Source organism: Pyrus communis, chromosome 15 (assembly GCF_041283825.1).
Source record: "Pyrus communis isolate YQ-2024b chromosome 15, ASM4128382v1, whole genome shotgun sequence".
Classification (NCBI taxonomy): Eukaryota; Viridiplantae; Streptophyta; class Magnoliopsida; order Rosales; family Rosaceae; genus Pyrus; species Pyrus communis.
Window position 1 is genome coordinate 14,662,504 of NC_142579.1, and position 20,160 is coordinate 14,682,663.

General features: G+C 36.1%; 1 protein-coding gene across 2 annotated transcripts; it reads right to left on the reverse strand.

Moving 5' to 3' along the window:
• Window positions 1–8,714: 8,714 nt before the first annotated feature.
• On the reverse strand, window positions 8,715–16,531 carry LOC137738438 (uncharacterized). Of its 2 annotated transcripts, none has more exons than XM_068478075.2 (13): window positions 15,743–16,531; window positions 14,963–15,044; window positions 14,538–14,594; window positions 13,821–13,876; window positions 12,746–12,974; window positions 11,836–11,922; window positions 11,680–11,754; window positions 11,444–11,527; window positions 10,838–10,902; window positions 10,572–10,761; window positions 10,406–10,494; window positions 9,599–9,713; window positions 8,715–8,970 (listed from the first exon to the last, which is right to left on the reverse strand). In XM_068478075.2, exons 1-13 carry the CDS (start codon window positions 16,387–16,389, stop codon window positions 8,935–8,937), a joined length of 1,812 nt encoding a protein of 603 aa, XP_068334176.1. In that variant the 5' UTR covers window positions 16,390–16,531; the 3' UTR covers window positions 8,715–8,934. The 2 variants fall into 2 exon arrangements, with proteins under 2 accessions (XP_068334176.1, XP_068334182.1); XM_068478081.2 differs by having other exon boundaries at window positions 14,963–15,041; window positions 15,743–16,530.
• Between the last annotated feature and the right edge of the window lie 3,629 nt (window positions 16,532–20,160).

The window sequence follows — 20,160 nt, forward strand, 5'->3', positions numbered from 1 at the left end:
TGTAATCAATTCATATAAAACATATAATCATGGCTTCGAATTCACCTCCAACTATAAAGAAATTAATTCCTCATGTTCATCATAATTGAAAACCAAATTAAAACAAACATTGAACTAAAACTAAGGATAGAAAGAACCCAGAAACGCTCCACACTCCAATGGCATGCACGGCACTCCCTTGGATGGCATATTGCACAAGTCTTCTTCTCCTTCCTTCTTTGCTGCGGCACTAAGGTGAATTAGGGTGTTTTATGGCTGAATGTATGAATGATTGAATGAATGAATGGATGGATCAATATATGCGGCAAAGACATGTATTTATAGGCTAGGGTTTGCACAATTTCTGAAGGGAAAATGATTGCACAATCCTAGGTGAAAAGGACTAGGGTTACACGGCAAAGACCAAGGAGGAATGGGAAAAGGATTGTAGGTTCTAGAGCTTCTAGAAGAGGGAGAGGCGCCACCTTTCTAGGGATTTTAGAAACAATGTGTTTTGTGGCAGAAATTGGGACTTCTAGAAGGGGAAGGGTGCGGCATACATCTAGGAGCAGATAAGGTGTTCTAGAACCATATATCAAGGTGTTCTAATGTTAAATTAAGTCCTCTTTGTAGCTGGAATTAAGGTAGCAAAAGATTAGGATAGGATAAGATAAGGTTGTTTGGATAATGTTCCATATTTCTTACTCTTTCCTTATCTTCTTTGTCTTGAACTTGATTTTCAGATTTGTAGCATATTCCTAGCCTCTTTTGACTTAATTCCGTCCATCCATCTTGCTCCATATGCAAGCTATCCATTCTATGCCTAAAATTGCTCCAAATTGCTCCAAAATGCACTTTCTTGCTCCTTTTGCCATTAGGACCTACAAACACACAAAAATAGCTTAAAACACTATAATAAGTAGTAATTAGCTAACTAAATGCAAGGAAACAACATAACTAAGTAGCATAAATATGCTCCTATCACGTTTTTATTGTACATTAATTGAAATGCAATTTGACTTGATTACTTTGTAAAATGTTTTCATATTTATGATCAGAATCATTCAGATCATGAATCATTATATAAAGATCATCCCTGTAAAAAATTGAATTAAAACCAAGGTTGTTTAATCGATCTAGTGTAGCAAATACATAGACAACTCGTAGTGCTGTTACCAACTCCGTTCATCTATTTTTATACAATTCGATGATCTAACGACCTTAATTTTAATTGATTTTTTGTAGAGGCGGTCTTAATAGGCTGATTTATAATATGAACGGTTCTGATCATAAACACAAAGTTCTATGAATCGGCAACAAACAAAGCCGTGAAGCATTTTTCAAGACCTATAAGGTCAAGAGACACTAAGAAAATATCCAAACACTTGTGTTGTTCATCAAGCTCATGGAGAATCAACAAGCACAACTACACGTGTTGATTCAACCCCAACAAAGCTGAAGACCAACTGCCACATGAAACTCCTCGTGGTCCAGTTCCCTTCAAGATCAAGTCTCGACGACCCTTGAAGAAATTTCCAACCTAATTTAAGACCAAACCTCTACGGCCCTTGAATCGACATCTACGCTAAAGGACTTCAAAATGCACATTCTACACGTGACAAGCACATGCATACGTCATGCATTGGAGTGGGGGCATTTGTAGGCATGCAAATTTCGGCAAAAATAAAGGTTCACCAATGCATTAAATTTTGACATGTGAGGGCTTATGTGGCATGTACCATGTGTCTCACAAATCGTACACATGGCATGTGACTCATCAAAACTGGACGAGTTATCAAGAGGACATGTGCCAACAATTGGTGGAAAGGAAATTATTTTATTTTATTTTAAATTAAACAAATTAATTAATTTAAATTGAAATCAAATGAAGATGCCAAATTGGGAAGATTGATTTATTTTATTTTTTATTTAATTAAATCAAATACTAATTGATGGAGTAAAATCACAAATCAAGTCATGGTTCTTTCATGGCAAAGCTTGGAGAGTCTATAAATACAAGGCTCCAAGACAAAGAAAAGGAGCCAGAAAATCATTCTCACACCTAGACACTGAAGCTCTAATGCACCCAAACCCCCAATTTTTGAAACATTTAGAAGATTAAAAAAACTCTCAGCATTCTTCGCCACACTCAAGAATAATCACCAGGCATCACTGCACGTGCCAATCCTTCCATCACCACAAGCCAAAACCTTGAGGCATTCGTTCATTCGAGATCAAGTCATCACAACCCTCAGATCAACAACACATACACTCTACATTATCAGATATCAAATAAGAGAATTCAAAGTTGTAAAGAGATTATAACCCTACTCATTAATACAAATATTATTTTGTACACGTACTTGTGGATGCAAATTTCCGCCTTCTTGATCTTGGATAAAATTGCACCTACAAAACAATTAATACCTTAGGTTAAGGCCAACAGCCTCACGCGCCCACGATGAATGGGGGGGTGCTTTGGCCGAAGAACCTCCGATGCCAAAGTTAGAATTTATAGAGAAAAAGTGTTTGGCGAGTTTTTGGAGTTTTACAAGAGTGTGGACTTAGCTTTTTAGAGAAAATAGGGTCATATATATAGGGAATGGAGGTGGCCGGCCCTTAGAGGTTTTTTGTGTGAAAATGGGTGATTTAATTGGTGATTAATGGATTAATTAGGAATTAATCCATTAATTAGCCAATTAATCTCCATTTATATGGAATAATTTGTAGGTTATGAAGTAATTACCTAAGATGAGGATGGAAAAGATAAATTTGAACTTCTTACCTATTTTGGGCACTCTTGACTCAGTTGATGGATGATTCTCCACTGCTCACGTATAGGAAACCCGATGTGTCTCGAGGGTAATTTTATCCTCTTAACCTAAAAATTCACGTGTCGCTTCTTGATTATTTTTTACTCCACAGTACTCGTTTAATTTGTCACAAGAAATTCGTGTTTAAAATAGCATCATTCATTCTTCTCCTTATCAATAGTGAGTCAGGTATCTAGGAAATCAATTTTGGGTTTGGAATTGGTTACTTTTGCTGGCACAGAGATAGGAAGTTAGGTGTCCATAAATTAGGGCTTTAGGTGTGCGAATTCATCTAGCCTACTAGCTAGAGCTGGAGGTCTAATTCTAGGTAATAATCATTATAATTCGTTCGATAAATGGTGGGTGTTGGAACCCTAGTTTAGTTGTTCCTAATCTGAGTGTTTTGGGGGTTTTGTATCTGCATAAAAAAGGGGAAATTTCTGCCTGTTTTCTCTAAGTTCTAATCTCTAATTTTATTACTTTTTATTCTTCTATTTTGTATTTTTATTTTAGAGAGAAATTTTAATTCAGTTTTAAAATTTTCTTTTGCAAAAGAAGTTTATTAGTGTTTATAACTTGTGACTCAGTTTTTTAGCATTTAATTTGTATTCTAATATTTGATTTTAAATTTTGTTCTATGCATCTATTGGTACGGGATTAGAGCGGACACTGTAGGGTTTGAAAAGCTTACGGAGAAGCTCAATCTCTGCAAATAAGGTAGGGGGTTTTGGGAAGCCTTTTATGACATTTTCTGCATTAGTATAATTATGTACATATATGAAATTCTTGTGATGAAATGACTGTGTTCCAATATATGTAAATATAATGTGATCTACTACCGATGTATTTATGTCTACATGATTATGTGTATATGGATATGTAAATGTACTGGAGATTAAAGTGCTTGTGTTCAGATATATATATATACACACACACGCATATTTTATATATATATTATAAAATGTGATTTGGAATATGGTCTTGTTTCAGTTGTTTCTTAAAGTGCTTGTGTTCAAAATATATATATATATATATATATATATATATATATATATATATATATATATTATAAAATGTGTTTCAGTTATTTCTTCGATTTCTTTATGTTAGAGTTGTCTGTCACCTTAGTGAACTTATAAAATGGTGCAAAATTGTCTTCTTTGCCATGATAAATTATGCCAGGATTTGTGACTTTGAAGATTTCTATCATATGGAATACTTGTGAATTATCAAATTTTCTGTAAGGGTTATGATTTTCACACATCCTTAACTACTTTTTTCACACCTCTTCCTATTTTTTAATACTTAATTGGTACCCTACTATTTAATCTTCCATATATACCGTTCCTACTTGTTGATGGTAATTAATGAAAGATTAAATAGAGAGGGGTGTATATGGAAGATTAAATAGTAGGATACCAATTAAGTATTAAAAAATATGGAGAAGTGTGGGAAAAGTAGTTAAGAGTGTGTGAAAATCACAACCCCTTCTTGCTTTTCATTCTTGTCCAATAATATGAATTCCTTTTTTCTGTTAACATGTCAAGAATTAACCTTTATACGTTATTTATGGATTTCTAACCTTGAATTTAATTGTTTAGGATGAATCCTCGGTTCGGTTCGGATTCATGTGGGGTTTTAAATTGGGTTCTGATAGTTTAGAACTCTATAATGTTGATTATTACCATGCTTGCCTTTGTCAATGAAGCATACAGTGAAAGAGTTAATGACATGATGCATACAAATACTTTGAAGAACGTTCATTGTTCGGAGATGCAAAGGGCATTAGTAAGTGTCATTATAGAATGAAACTAGAGGAGAGCGCTCTCGGAGGAAATGTGTGGCCACCTCTTGGAACCCATTTGAGCCCAATGTCGATACCAAAAATAAATCCCATCCTTATACCGCAGCCACCAATACCAGAACTACCAACTCCGCAATTACCAATAACAACACCAAATCATCCTTCCTCACCTTCAAGTTCCGATGTGGTAGAAATTCGAACACAATCAGTTAGTCCACCTCTTGTGATCTATATTAGTTCCGACTCAGAAGTGGACGAAGAGTCTGAGGAGGAAGAAGATTTAGAGGAAGCGGATCCTGAGAAAGAGGAGAGTTCACTTGGACCTTCACAGAGATCAGGACCATCTGGACACGTTAAGTGTGATAAAGACGAGTGATGTTTTGTGAAGTGACTATATGTTATGTAGGTAGTACGGCTGGTATTTTTGGAGTAAATAACTGCAAGCCTAAATAAGGTTTGGAGTTTAGAAATCCACGTTGAACAACTCGGTTTTATTTTGTGAAACATATGTTGTATTTTGCAGGAGAGTTGTAAAGGTAAACTAGTTGTTGTACTGTGGTTTCATAATGCGAATTCGTTCGATTTGAGGGTTTTGTATCTGTAGAACAAAGGGGAAATTTCAAGTCCGTTTCTGCAAGTTGTAATCTTTAATTTTGTTAGTTTTTATTTTTCAATTTTGTATTTTTATTTTAGAGAAAGAAATTTGATTCAGTTTTATAAATTTCTTTTGGAAAAGAAGTTTATATAACTTGTGACTTAGTTTTTCAGAATTTAATTTGTATCCTAATTTTTTATTTTAAATTTTGTTCTATGCATCCATGTGTTCATTAGAGCGAACGTTGTAGGGTTTGAAGAGCTTATGGAGCACCTCAAGTTCTGTAAATAAGGTAGGCAGTTCAGGGAAGCCTTTTATGACATTTTCTGCATTAGTATAATTATAAATATATATACACACACATATATATACATATACATATACATATACATATACATATACATATACATATATATATATATGAAATTCTTGTGATGAAATGATTATGTTCTGATATATGTATATATAATATAATCTACTACTGATGTATATATGTGTATATGAATATGTAAATGTTTCGGAGATTAAAGTGCTTGTGTTCTGATGTACATAAATATACATACATATACATATATATATATATGTTTTATAAAATGTGATTTGGAATATGGTCTTGTTTCAGTTGTTTCTTAAATATGTACATACTATCGATCACATTGTGAATAATACTTTGCTATTATCGCTGAGCTTGTTAAATTAATTTGTCATCTGCTTGAATGCAAAGTGGAATTTGTTCGCTTTCTGTTGTCGAACAGAAAGATGAAATAAAAATATCATTGTTACGTTGTGAGATTGAATAGTTTTATTGCAAAGAAAAGGTTGGAATTTCGGCTAGAGGTAGCCGATTCTTGGTAGGTACCAGTTTCCAGGTAAGCCTAAGTGCACAAGGTTCTGTTAGGCAGGACTGGCGACAAAGAAATTTGCAAGACGACTAGCAAAAATGGGTAATTTAGGAATTATTTTGTTTGGTGATTTGGAATTGTTTTTTTTTTACTTGGAATAGTACGGTATGGGACGTAAAACTTTTCAATGAATAATTATTCGAATAGGGGATTAAGTGATGAGTTTTGTATTATATTTTGTTTCTGCATTATTGATTAAACTCCATCATTTTCTATATTGAAGGTATAGGTTCCTATTGAGCTTTTAGCTCACCCTAATTAAATTTGTGTAGGTCATGGACCGGGGAACTAGTAGTGTATTTTGTGTGAAGTGTGAAGCAGTGTATGTACATACATAAGTGAAAAAGCTTGGATGTTTTCTTCTTTTTGTTATTTTGTTTTCTTTCTTCATTTTCAGATTTCCTTCATCGTTTTTTTGTTTGTTGGAATAAGGGACTACTTGTGTGATCTTTTGAGTAGTCCCGAAAGTAATTTCGAATGTAAAGGTACTTTAATAAAGTTCATGTCTCCACAATTTCTCCATGTATAATTATAATTTTTTATTTCGATCTTCATATTTTAATTACTTTAGTTAAAGTTTGTCATATCTTATGAACTCATAAAGTAATGCAAAATTGTCTTCTTTGTCTTGTTATATCATGCATCTTTTTGTAATGCTCTGAATTGGAATTTTGAATCTCTTGCAGCACACAATCCCTGTTAACATGTTAAGAATTAGGGGTGAATCGTGGCTCAAACTCGCTGGAGTTTGAGGGTGCATGCAGGGGTTAGAACTTCAACACATAGCTCAAAAACCTCATCCAAACATCCCAGAAACAAGAGAGATGGAGAGTGGATGCATTACCAACACCAGCCGACTTCAAACTCGACTGATGTTTTAACAAGTGATTGTATGTCATGTAGGTAATACGGCTGGCTTGGTGTAAATAGCTGCAAGCCTAAGTGATGAGTAGCGAGAAGAAGGACTAAGAGTTGAGATTAAGGAAAAAGTAGAGACCCTGGTGCTAGAAGATCATTTATTCTGCATCCACTTTGGGATTAGAGTCTGAATTTATGAAATTTCCATTATTGGTGGATTGTGTGCAAGTCATGCACAAGAGATATATTGCAGCATCATAAGCTTGAATGTAATATTTGGAATGGATTTGCTCAAACGATTTGAAGGTATTACTGATTGTGTTAAGAAATTTGTGACCATGACTATCTCTGCTGGAGAAAGAGTGTTCCAAAACCTGATTCAGTTTTGGATAAGACAAAAGTTGATTATGTGAGACCAATCGCTCAAATGATGTTGGAGGGTATAACCTTCATATTATGGCACCAGTGGAATTGAAAGAACTGAAAAAGCAACTTCAAGAACTTGAAGAGAAGGGTTTTATTCGGCCTAGTACATCACCTTGGGGTGCTCCTACACCGTTTGTAAAGAAAAGTGATCAAAACCTTAGGCTGTGTATTGATTGCCGTTTGCTGAATAGAATCACCATAAAGAACAAGTATCCATTGACTAGAATGATGATTTATTTGATCAACTGAAAGTTGCTCGATATTTCTCAAAGATTGATCTTCGTTTTCGTTTTGGTTATGATCAACTTCGAATTAAACCAGAAGATATACCAAAGACAGCTTTCCAAACTCGATAGGCATTACGAATTTTGGTTATGCCTTTTGGTTTAACGAACGCACCAGCAACATTCATGGATTTAATGAATCAAATTTTTCAACCTTACCTTGATTAGTTTGTTATTGAATTTATCGATAACATTCTCATCTATGCTAAGGACCGAGAAAGAACATGAGGAACGTTTATCTATCTTACAGACTTTGAAGGAGAATAAGTTACATGCTAAGTTAAGCAAATGCGAATTTTGGTTGACTGAAGTGAAATTCTCAAGACATGTCATCTCAAACAAAGGCGTTGTAGTGGATCCTTCAAAAGTAGAAGCAGTGTTGAATTGGATTGAGCAGAAAAATGTACATGGCATACAAAGCTTCCTATGTTTGGCCGGCTATTATAGAAGATTTGTTAAGGATTCCCATGACCAGGTTAACACACAAGGGAGTTAAATTTATTTGGATTGGTGAATGTGAAGAATCATTCCAAGAATTAAAAATTCAATTAACGACTGCGCTAGTGTTAAATCATTTCTGAAAGAGATGCCGGTTATATAGCTTACACTGATGCATCATTACATGGACTAGGATGTGTTTTAATGCATTCTGGCAGAGGAGTTGTTTATGCTTCCCGTCAACTAAAGCCACATGAAGGAAATTATCCAACACATGAAGCAAGGGTGAGCAAGCCACCAACACCACGAGCGGAGCGCTCCCATAATCCTACCCAATAGTGCTAAAGCATGTCCTCAAATAAGATCCGTAGAGGAAACACTAGATGAGCAGAATAGCAATGGCCGCTCAACGGTGACTTGCGGCTAGAAACAACAATTAGAGAGGAAGAAAGCTTAAATCCCAAATCAGAGACGAGAAATTTGAGTTAAAAAGAGGGTGACACTCGACTCAAAGAACAAAATCACCAGAAAACAAAGGGTTAAAAGGAAAGCCCAATGCATCTGAGTTTGTATGATCGCATCTAGAGTCCAGGAATGAAAAACACTTAAGCGGGATAACTAATTGACCACTAGACATTAATTAATATAAAAAGAAGGGTTGGGGAACAAATTACACATTTTTCCACGGTTGTCATGCATTCGATGCAATAATATTACATGTGTAGGATAAAACTAGAAATTTTGGTATCCTAGAACACAAACAGACCATCCTTGAACTAAAAACACCCGATGCATGTCCGCAAAGATTCTTCCGTTCCTGCATCTGAGCAGTGGTTTAAGCTCCAAACTTTGCCTGGTAAACTTGTGGTTGCTGCAGCAGACACCAAAAGCCGATGAGAAACAAGATTGTTCATGAAACGAAACCAAAAGAAAAGGGTGCGGCAACGAGAAATCAACTTCACAGTTAACAGGGAGCGCCAGCTAACTAAGATCTACACTACATCCTCAGTTTTGACGAAATTTTTAATTAAGAACAAAGTCAACTCAAACTTATTGTCAGAAAAGTTTCCGAGTGCTATAACAAAGAAGTCCAAGAAGAATACTTGATATCTTAAATTATAGGTGCGCACACACTCGTAAGATTGGATTGGAGTATTAAGGCCTCGTTTGGTGCATATATTGGCTCGGAATAGATAATTCTCCGATTTCAAGGAAAATTAAGGTAGATTATTCATTTAAAGTGGATTAGAAGATTGGAATGGACGAGTTATCTTCCTAAGTAATACATCTTCTACCCTCTAGTGGGTCATAATTGCTTCATTTCTCCCGTAACATGCCTTGACATTAGAGAGATCCATTTCAATCCAATCCTTTGCACCAAACGAGCCCTTACATTTATTTTTTCAGATCCACACAGGAATTACAAGAAGCATACTTGACATCAGAAATGGAAAGTTACCAAAAACATACTTGACGTCAGAAAGGGAGAGGCATGTTACCATAAACAGGGCTGAAATCAGCCTTCCCGCAAACCATCTCAAATGCATTGCACGTTGAGCTGCAGCAGCTGCTTCCACAGCTTCAAACCGCAAGTACACGAAACCAGCACTGTTTCTGTATCCAAACAGAGCAAATTAGGAGAAGAAAGACTAATTCAGTTTTGAATTTACCTCCTGACATATCAAACACAACACATGTATGTAGAATCTAGTAGGAAAGAACTGCCTTTGTACTCTTAAGTAGCTTTTCATATTATCAAACAAAATAAATATTGTTAATACAGAAGATTCTTTGTTTCTTAGCCAGGATTTTATAAAAATATTTCATCATTCAATGTGACAAATTATTTATTTTCTTGAAAAATATTCAACGTAACAAAAATTATATTAGTTCTCATTGTTACAAGGGTTTTGAGAATAGAGGCCTCTACTAAAAATTATTTATTCTCTTGAAATAGAGGCACCTACTAAAAATTATTTATATTTCCATGTATTTCAGATGGTTTTGCAGTGGGCTCCTTTCCGTTTCAATGCCTCTATTCTCAAACGGAACACCCGACCCTTGTTGAATTGGGTTGGGGTGAGAGTTGAACCTCCCTTGTCAGTTCTACTTTCCAATTTTCTCCACCCTGTAAGGTGAGACTGGTTGGAACTTGGGCCTCAACCTAACAACCCCCAACACAAACGGTGCCCATCCCCAAGTTTGCAAAGTATTTCATAACTTTTAACAGCATCTTGCAATAATATTACACAAACAAGACATTCATATAATAATTGCATGCTTAGTATTCACATTTAAGCACTTACTTGTCCACATAAATATGCTTCACCCGGCCATATTTTGAACATTCTTCTTCGACATCCTCTTTAATGTCTACATCAAAATCTGGCTCCCTCTGCAACATGATACTGAATTTTAGACTACAAACTTATTTAGGGAGGAGAGTGAACAATTATTGCAAAGAACACCGACCTCAGCGGCTGGATCAAACATATTCTTCAGTAGTAGACATTCGCTGGGGTTTCCAACGGGTTCGTTGACTGCAACTGCTGCTGGAAGAATAGGAGCAGAGACTGCAGCTTGACCATTGATAGGCAACGTAACAGCTCGTTGATTAGGAGCTGCCCCATTCAGCCCAGGAACTCCAATAGACCCCGCAATACTGCCAAAAGGGAGACAATCAGAAATAGGAAAACAAAATAATTAGCAGAAACCAGTGAGGAAATATGGATGCGAACCTTGTGGCAATACCAGTGCGATCCAGCTTCTGCATTAGCAGTGCTCTAGATTGGGCATTTAAAGACTGCAAAGAAAAGCACTTAACATTAGAGAGGACGTTTCTTTTGTAAAAATTGGATTATTCAGTAATATGCATACATGCAAGTATATAATACTACATGCACAGTATTAGATATCTATGCAGTTAATAAAGACTCCAAGGGCTGACCTAAACCCTAGTGTGTGTGTGTGTGTGTGTGTGTGTGTGTGTGTGTGTGTGTGTGTGTGTGTAGAGTATTAGATATCAATAATAACCTATTTTTTCTAGGTGTGTCTTTAAGATTGGATACAATATTTTATAAGGGAATTGTTATTTGCACTCCAAAAATCTAATTGTACACTCCAAACTTTCTATATTTAGAAAGAATACTCTTACGAGGAGTCAAAATTAAATTTTTGGAGTGGCAATACTAATTCCCTTTTGTAAATACTCTTTATCAATATATTTCACTCAAAATTTAGTCAACGCACTAATATTTTATTAATATTCACATTCATTTGACATTCAAATTTTTTTTTCCTTTGAATATACGTGAACGGAACATAATGAAAATTTTGAAACTCACCAAACCACCACCATCATCATCATCAAAGTCTGCAGATTTTGCTCCAGCCTCTTGAGATCCAACATGATCTGTAACAGATGAAACCTACACACAAAGTGTCAAATAAGTGTTCGCCATGATTCCTCACAAAAAATAGCTACCAAAGTTCTAGCTGCTGACAAGCAGCCACCATAGTAAACCAGGAACTTTAAATATTCAACTTCCCATCGTAACTTTTACAAAAAATACAAGCCTACCTTGATAGTTCGACCAGCAATCTCCAACTTTCCATTCAAACTTTGAGCTGCCTTTGCATGTTCTAGATGAGCAAACTATCAACATAACGAACAAATATATAAGCACCAACCAAACATAAAAATCGTCTAAACATACAATGAGAAGTAAACACTGACTTGAACAAAGCCAAAACCCTTGCACTGCCCTGTCTCCAGATCAAGGGGAAGTTGCACAAGTTCCACTGGTCCAAATGGTTCAAAAATCTGAGCATTCAACATAGAAATATATGGTTGTGAGAAAAAGAACTCAAAATATATAACAAAATATATAACAGAAATCAAAATCGGGAATACTATTTCCAACTGCTGTCTACTCCTAGTTTATAGCACGGTCTCCCTGACCCTGAGTACAGCATAAAATGTGATACTTCAATAATCTTATCTATGATTCTACTCATGGTGTCTATAATAAATCCTACAGAATGACAGTTCATCATAGCCTAGCACTTCCTTGCTTACTTTCTTTTGTGTTTACTGTTGTGAAAGTATACATTTCTCATGTACACATATGTAGCCATCCAGTAGTTTACAAATATATACGTCAGCTTACATTTAAATACATAATTATATATAGGGTTTAGCACAACTAAGGCATGGCATTTTTTCCATGGGCCTGCCGAGAAAACCACCCAGGCTAGCCTACTAAGTTTTTAAAACATCAGTGTGTGTATGTGTGTGGGCGCATATTTAATCTATATATGTATATATGCACATAAGGGAGAAGTGAAAAGGTGAAACTTTCATAAACCCATGTAAAGACCCTTGGTTACTAAATTGCTAATAGACCACATATTTTAAGAGGGTAAATTCGTAAAAAATATTTTTAGATTAAAAAAGTAAAAGGTATTTAAGTAAATAAATATATACTGGGGAGTTACACCTCCCTCCTTTTCATTTGTTTTTTATTTGGTCTACTTCATCTCCTTATCCTTTACATATAAATATTTACTCTATAAAAACCTCATTCACACACACACATATAAATATATATTAGAACATTAAACCTAGAAGAACTGAGCATAAATACCTCTCTAAGGTGAGTCTCAGTCATGTTAAAATGCAAGTTCCCCACATACAGTTTCCTATCAACCGCACCATATGGCCCAACAACGCCTGCAGCCCCACTCGTGGCGTTGGACTGAACAAGATTCTTTTCAGCTTCCGAAGGTTTCACCATTACAGGTTGCCCCAGAAGTAGTTGACCAGAGAGAGCTATAGCCATTGGCACAGACATTGCATCATAGAACTCAATATACCTGCAAATATCAACGGGCCTTTACAGTAAGTTTGATGGAATATACAATACCATAAGTATTCTAATCAAAACTTACAAAGCATATATCCAAGATATGTAGGGAAACAAAAACTCTAGGGCATAGAGCTCAAGCTGAATTTCTTTTGATGAATCTGATGACTCATAAAAGAAAATGTTAGCTCATCACAATAAAATAAAGAAAACAACAAATATTTCATTAAAAATTGATCTATTAATGAATACAAAAGAATAGGGCAGAATGGGGGGAAATTTGAAGCAAGTCTCTTCTAGTTCACTAGAAGCTACAAGTTTGATAATGAAGATCCGAATCACAAACAGTAAACTTACATGTACAAACATACATTATACATATATAATGTAGCCTTAACTAGGACTGGAAGATCACAGAGATGTCAACCAGACTGGGAGTTTATGAAACACTGGAACCAAGGGAAATGGAGATAAAACTCTCCACTGACCCTACCATGATAAATTTTACCAATTAAAAAAAAAACTATCAAAAATAAATATCACCAAATGGAAGGACCATTAGATGAGAACTTTGAAAAGGTGCACTGGGATTCAGAATGGAGCCCTTATAGCACAAAACACGAAGACGAAGAAAGCAGGAAAGGATATAAAATAGGTTTCTGTCATCTACCTTGAGTACGCAGCATGAATTGATTAAACATGAGTGCAAAGTATTCCCACCATCCCTCATCATTATCGCATTGCTAGTTTATTAAAGAATACAGTTAAACTTGATTCTAAAAGGATGATATACTAACATCTATCTTACAAAGAACACACACATGTCTATGATACAGTTTCATTTAAATGCACATACCCAACTCCTTTTGACCGTCTAGAATTCCTGTCCATGATCAGGCGTACATCCCTCACCTGAAAGTGAAAGAAAAAGAATTAGACAGTGTCAGCTTACTTAGAAATTTATGTACTTGAAAGAAAATTGGCTTATACATAGGCTTCAGATATTGACACTGCATGATAGGACACCTAGTTTGGGGTGTCCATAAGATGCCCACACAGCTCATTCGTACATTTTCACTCACCCCACATACACAGAATGTTGAGAGAATAGAAACTCATTATATTAGTCGTAACTGAAGGCAGAGGAGCATGTACTGCAACAGGAAGCAAATGAATCTCAATAACATGCAATTTGAAGAGCGTCTATTGCAACAAGATTGAAGTTATTCTTAGATATGTAGAAGTAACCAGAATCATAATTCATGCAGGTGTCATAAAATGAGGAAAAAAGGTACAAAATCCTGGTTACATCAAGTTTTCCTTATTTTAATAAGGAGTCTTAATAATTACTTTTAAAATGAAGAGCATTGTAGTAATTTTATTTTAAACTGACTTATGAATACTAACTTTTCTCTTTTTTTCTAACCAAAAAAAAGTTCTGTAATAGTTAAAACTTACACATGCATAGCATGTGTATGCTGCTACTATTATATAACATATTCCTTAGGAGAAGTAAGAAGAAAAAACATCCAATAATGTAAAAAAAAGAAAGAATGAATGGAGTTAAGCCAACCTTGCCCGCTTTTGAGAAGAATTCATAAACATCTCGTTCAGCTGCCTTCAGTGGCATCTGTCATCACCAGATTATTAACCAAACAAAAAATAGTCAAATATATTGCAAAATGAAAATCTTAAGGTTCCACAACTTCGGAAATTAGGTTCAATTAAAATTTTAAAATTGAACAAAAACTAACTTGATTTTAAAATTCTAACAGTTGAAACGAACTCTCATGTGTCACATATTGTCGTGTTTTTTTAACCAGCTCATTTCTGACTATTTTCCTGTGGATGTGAACCATTAACAACATGTACTAAATATAATTTTCCAATCTGTAATCATATTACCAACGCCATAAGTTCTAAGAAACCTTACAGAAGGAATTTGGCCTAAGAATTTATTGCAGATATAATAAACTTTCTGAAGAACAAACCAGATACCTGGTAAGCAAAAACAGTTCTCTGATCCCTTTCCGGATCAGCTTCTGGCTCCACCGCTTCCTTTTTGTCTTTAAACCTCCTGCTATTTAAATGCCATTTGTCATGGTTCAATAATTTTAAACTTTATTATAATTAACCACTTTCAAATGAAATGTTTAAGTATTACTTTACATAAGCCAGACAAATCCATTAACAAAAGTATTTTGAGACATTTGGTATCAACGTTCAGTGACATTGTTGGACATAAAATAACAATGAAAGAAGAAATTATCCTATTCATCATTGTATTTCCAATTGTAATCTCTATTAGCAAGAATCTTGATAATTAAGTGAAACTACTGAGATACACAATATCCGGTGTACTAAATGAAATTGAATACATTCTTCATTACAAAAATCCAACATTTTCTCCAAAACAAAACAGTTAAGTCCGCAGCAAGTAATAATCAACAGTGAAAAAAGAAAAGGGTACAATGTCGATCTATAGGAAACAGTACCAATACCGAGCACAGAAAGACATGGAAAAAAAAATAACAATGAATAATCAGCCAAAAACTAAATTCCCTGAGACTATAACCAAACATTGTAGGAACAATGCATGATATGTTGTTCCCACAAAACAATTTACATTACCATGTAATATACAGATCCAAACATTAGCAACGACACCGATGAGCAACAAGTAGAATTACCAGAAACCAATAAAGGTATGAAACTACGAAACCAAACAAACATAAATTAATAAACTGAAGCATAAGCGCATCGTTCATCTGAGATTACCTGCTCTCCCTCAGCTCAAGCTCTCGTTCCCTTTCTCTAATTTCCCTCTCCCTATCACGCTCGGAGCGGCTCCTACTTCTGCGAGACCGCTCTTTATCTTCTCGGTCACTACTTCGGCGAGGCCTCTCTTTCTCTTCGCGGTCGGAGCGGCTTACGCTCCTCCTAGACCTCTCTTTCTCCTCTTTCTCTCTTCTGTGTCTGTCCTCCCTCTCTCTCCTATCTCTCCTCTCTCTTTCCTTTTCCTTCTCTCTTTCTCTCTCCTTATCCCTCTCCCTCCGCTCTCTTTCTCTCTCCTTGTCCTTATCTGTATCCTTCTCCTTGTCCTTGTCCTTGTCTCTGCTACTCCTCTCTCTGTCTCTCTCTCGCTCGCCGCGATCACGATCCCGTTCCTTATCCCTTTCGCTCTCTCGGTCCCTCTCCCTCCCAGTCCGATGGTGCCGATCCTTCTCGCGCCCGTTCTCGTGCTCAGCCTTTGACCTCTTACTGCTCTTCATATCGTCCTCCTCGCCGCCCACCGAAACGACGTCGTCAACCTCTCTCTTCCTGTAGCTCTTCTCGGTGCCTTCCTTCTTCGTTTTCTTCTTCGGATCCCGCTCGTCGTTCTCCTGCACAGTCTTCTCCAGGTATTCGTACTCGTCGAAGTCCATCCTTAGCTCCAGAATTGCTCGCCAATCTTCTCCGAGCTAGGGTTTGTCGAAACCCTAGGTTTAGCACAAGGGGAAGAAATCAAACGGTGTAACTGTTTCGTAAAGTTTTGTAATTCCAAGGTTTTGGAAAGGATTTGGTTGGTCGCTGCTGCTGTTCTATAAATCTAATCTGGATTCTAAAAGGCCCAAGGGAGTCCGTACCATTTTTCTTTGGCAATGGGTCAAAGCCCAGAGTAGCCAATTTGGGCATTCATGTCGTAGTTGCTACAATTTTCGACTATTCAAATAGTGTCATGTGTCATTATTCATTAGTAAAATTCGATCAGTTTTTTTGTAAGATTCTTGAACATTTATGTAGTGTCACATGTCATTATCCAATCTTATAATTTTCTCATTTTTCTCCATAAAAAACCTTCAAACCACTAGATATACTCACACCAAGCCTCCTTCATCTCCCTACTCATCATAATTCGTAGATTTTTACAAAACAAAGTACTTTCAACAATGGATAACCTGAGAAGGTTGCATGAGAAAGAAGAACAAGAAGACAAGGGAGAAGATAAACAACGAATAAGGAGACGTGCCCAACACCAAAGGCGTAGAGAAGCATCAACGCTTCAAGTGGTGCAAGTGACTGCAGCAGTCAGTCACCACAACCAAGAAGCAAGTGGCTTAAGCATTGGTCGTGCACCCAACTTCAACTGAGGCAGGGAAACCTAAGGTGAGAATCTGATGCAAGGTTACTTTATTCCAAATTGTTTTTACCCGGCAAGTTATTTTCGTAGAGGATTTAGGATACGGCCATAGTTGTTTAACAAAATCATGGTTGCTATTTCCAACCTTGATAATTAATTTGTACAAAAGAAGAATGCTGCGAATAATTTAGGTCTTCTTCTTGTGCAAAAGATCACGGCTGCCTTGCAAATGCTTACGTATGGGGCATCTGTAGATGCGATTGATGAGATACTGAGGATTGGAGAATCCACTATTCTTATGTCCCGTAATAGGTTCCGCATCACAATCGAATATTCATATACCACATAGTACCTTCATCGATCCACACCAACAGACCTCAAAAACTGAGGGTCAAGGTTTTCCTGGCATGATTGGAAGTATTGACTGCATGTATTGGCAATGGAAAAATTGCCGAAGTTCATGGAAGTATTGACTAAATACATGCATTGTAGGGTCAACGATTTTAGAGCGATTGCATCATTTGATACATGGTTTTGGTATGCATTCTTAGGTGTTCCAGGAACTCAAAATGAATGAAATGTTCTTGATCAATTACCTATTTTCAACGACGTGTTGAGGGGAGAGTCGCCTCAAATTACGTATGAAATCTACGGTACTGTGTACTCGGGGGCGTACTATCTAGCTGACGGAATTTATCCCTGGTGGTCCACTTTTATCAAGACATCAGCAAATCCATATATAGCAAAGGAAAAAACCTTTGCAACAAAGCAAGAGGGGTACAAGAAAGATGTGGAGAGGTGTTTTGGTATACTTTAAGCTCGTTCGCCAATCATTAGAGGGTCTACTCTACTGTGGAATGATGGGGCACTTCGAAGCACCATGATGATGTGCATCGTCCTCCATAACATGATTGTGGAAGATAAGTATAATTACAATGAAGAAGATTTGGACAAAGATACGGTGAATAATTCAAAAGCTAGAATTTATCAAGCCCATGATAGCACTGAAGAACATGCCTAGCACGATCTTATAGAACGAGATCAACATTACCACAACATGATCATTTAGTGTTACCACACCATACATTCGAATTACATCAACAAATAATGTTATCATGACTTGATTAAGCACATGTGGGCTTTGAAACTTGCTCAAAACATGTTACAACTCGTACCTAAAAATATTGTATTTTATTCTCGAGTAATTTGATGACCAAAATGCCACTAGTTAGGTGTTTTGATTAAATTATCGAGCCTTGTCAAATTTTAAGTTCTTATACCTTCTTAGTTCTTTAATTAGTTTCATATACACGAAGGTGTAGGCGAAGACGAAATTGAATTCGGAGTTATGAGAGTTGAGTTTTAATTCGCATTTTAAAGGGTCAAAATGTAAAAAAAAACATAACCACAAAATGAACATTGCATTGTAGTGTCTGAATCAAAATGTTACAAAAAAATAAAAATAAAAAAAAATAAAGGAAAAGAAGAAATGAACATTGCATTACAGTGTCTGAATCCAAATATAAAAATAACGTAAAAACAAAACCAGAAAACAGACACTACAGTGTCTAAATCAAAATGTTAGGAGAGAGAAAAGCAAGAAATGGACACTATATTGCAGTGTTTGAATCCAAATGTAAAAATAAAACCAAGAAACGGACACTACATCGTAGTGTCTGAATCCAAATGTAAAAATCAAGAGTCGCACGATGAGTCATGAAAAAAAGGGAATAAGGAAACGAACACTACAATGCAACGTCTAAATCAAAATATAAAAACAGAACCAGGAAACAGACATGGTAACGCAGTGTCTAAATTCGTATTGACTTATTCCAAAATATGGAAATATGAGAAAGCGTATGTCAGACTTGTCAATTGAAGTGGGTGACAGCTAAGAGTTTGTCAGACTTGTCAGTTGAAATGAGTGACAACTGTAATGAGATATTTTGTAATTTTTGTTTTATTTTAAATGCATTTAAGTATCATAATGCATGATTGTCACATCCCGGGCTGGACCCCCCATAACTCGGGTTCGACTTCACCGTAGCACGATATTGTCTGCTTTGGGCCCCTACCACACCCTCACGGTTTTGTTTCTGGAAACTCACACGAGAACTTCCCAGTGGATCACCCATCCTAGGATTGCTCTCACGCGAACACACTTAACTTCGGAGTTCCTATAGAACCAGAAGCAAGCGAGCTTCCAAAAGGCCTCGTGTTAGGTAGAGATGAGAATATACATATAAGGCTTATAGGATCCACTCCTATGGGCGATGTGAGATGTAACAATCCACCCCCCTTAGGAGCCCAACGTCCTCGTCGACATACTTCCCGCCAAAGATTGGCTCTAGATACCAAATTGTTACATCCCGGCCCGGGCCCCCCATATTCCGGGCTCGACTCCACCGTAGCACGATATTGTTCGCTTTGGGCCCTTACCACACTCTCACGGTTTTGTTTCTGAGAACTCACACGAGAACTTCCTAGTGGATCACCCATCCTGGGATTGCCCTCACTCGAACTCGCTTAACTTCGGAGTTCCTGCGGAACTAGAAGTCAGTGAGCTCTCAAAAGACCTCGTGCTAGGTAGAGATGAGAATATACATATAAAGCTTACAGGATCCACTCTCCTGGACGATGTGGGATGTAATAATGATTGACCTATTTATAATTAACATAAATATTATTGATATATTGTAACTTTTTATTGATTTTATACAAAAACACCCTTATTTTAATATAGAATATTGATTGTAATAAAAAAAATTGAAAAAAAAAAACCAACTCTTTTTTCTTTTTTTAGGTTTTTTTAGGGTGAACTACCAATTTAGTTTTTAAATTATTATTTAAGTGAATTTAGGTCCCTAACTATATTTTCAGAAAAATCATTCATTGAATTATAAAAATCTATCAATTACATCCCTAATATTATATTCAAAACTATTATATTCAAATTTTCGTCAATTTAAGTCACATTACTTGCATGTGATACACATTGGAGAGTAGATTGATAATTTTCATAAAAAAAATAGTATATGAAGTTAACTTTGGAAGGTAAATTAGTCATTAGATTCAC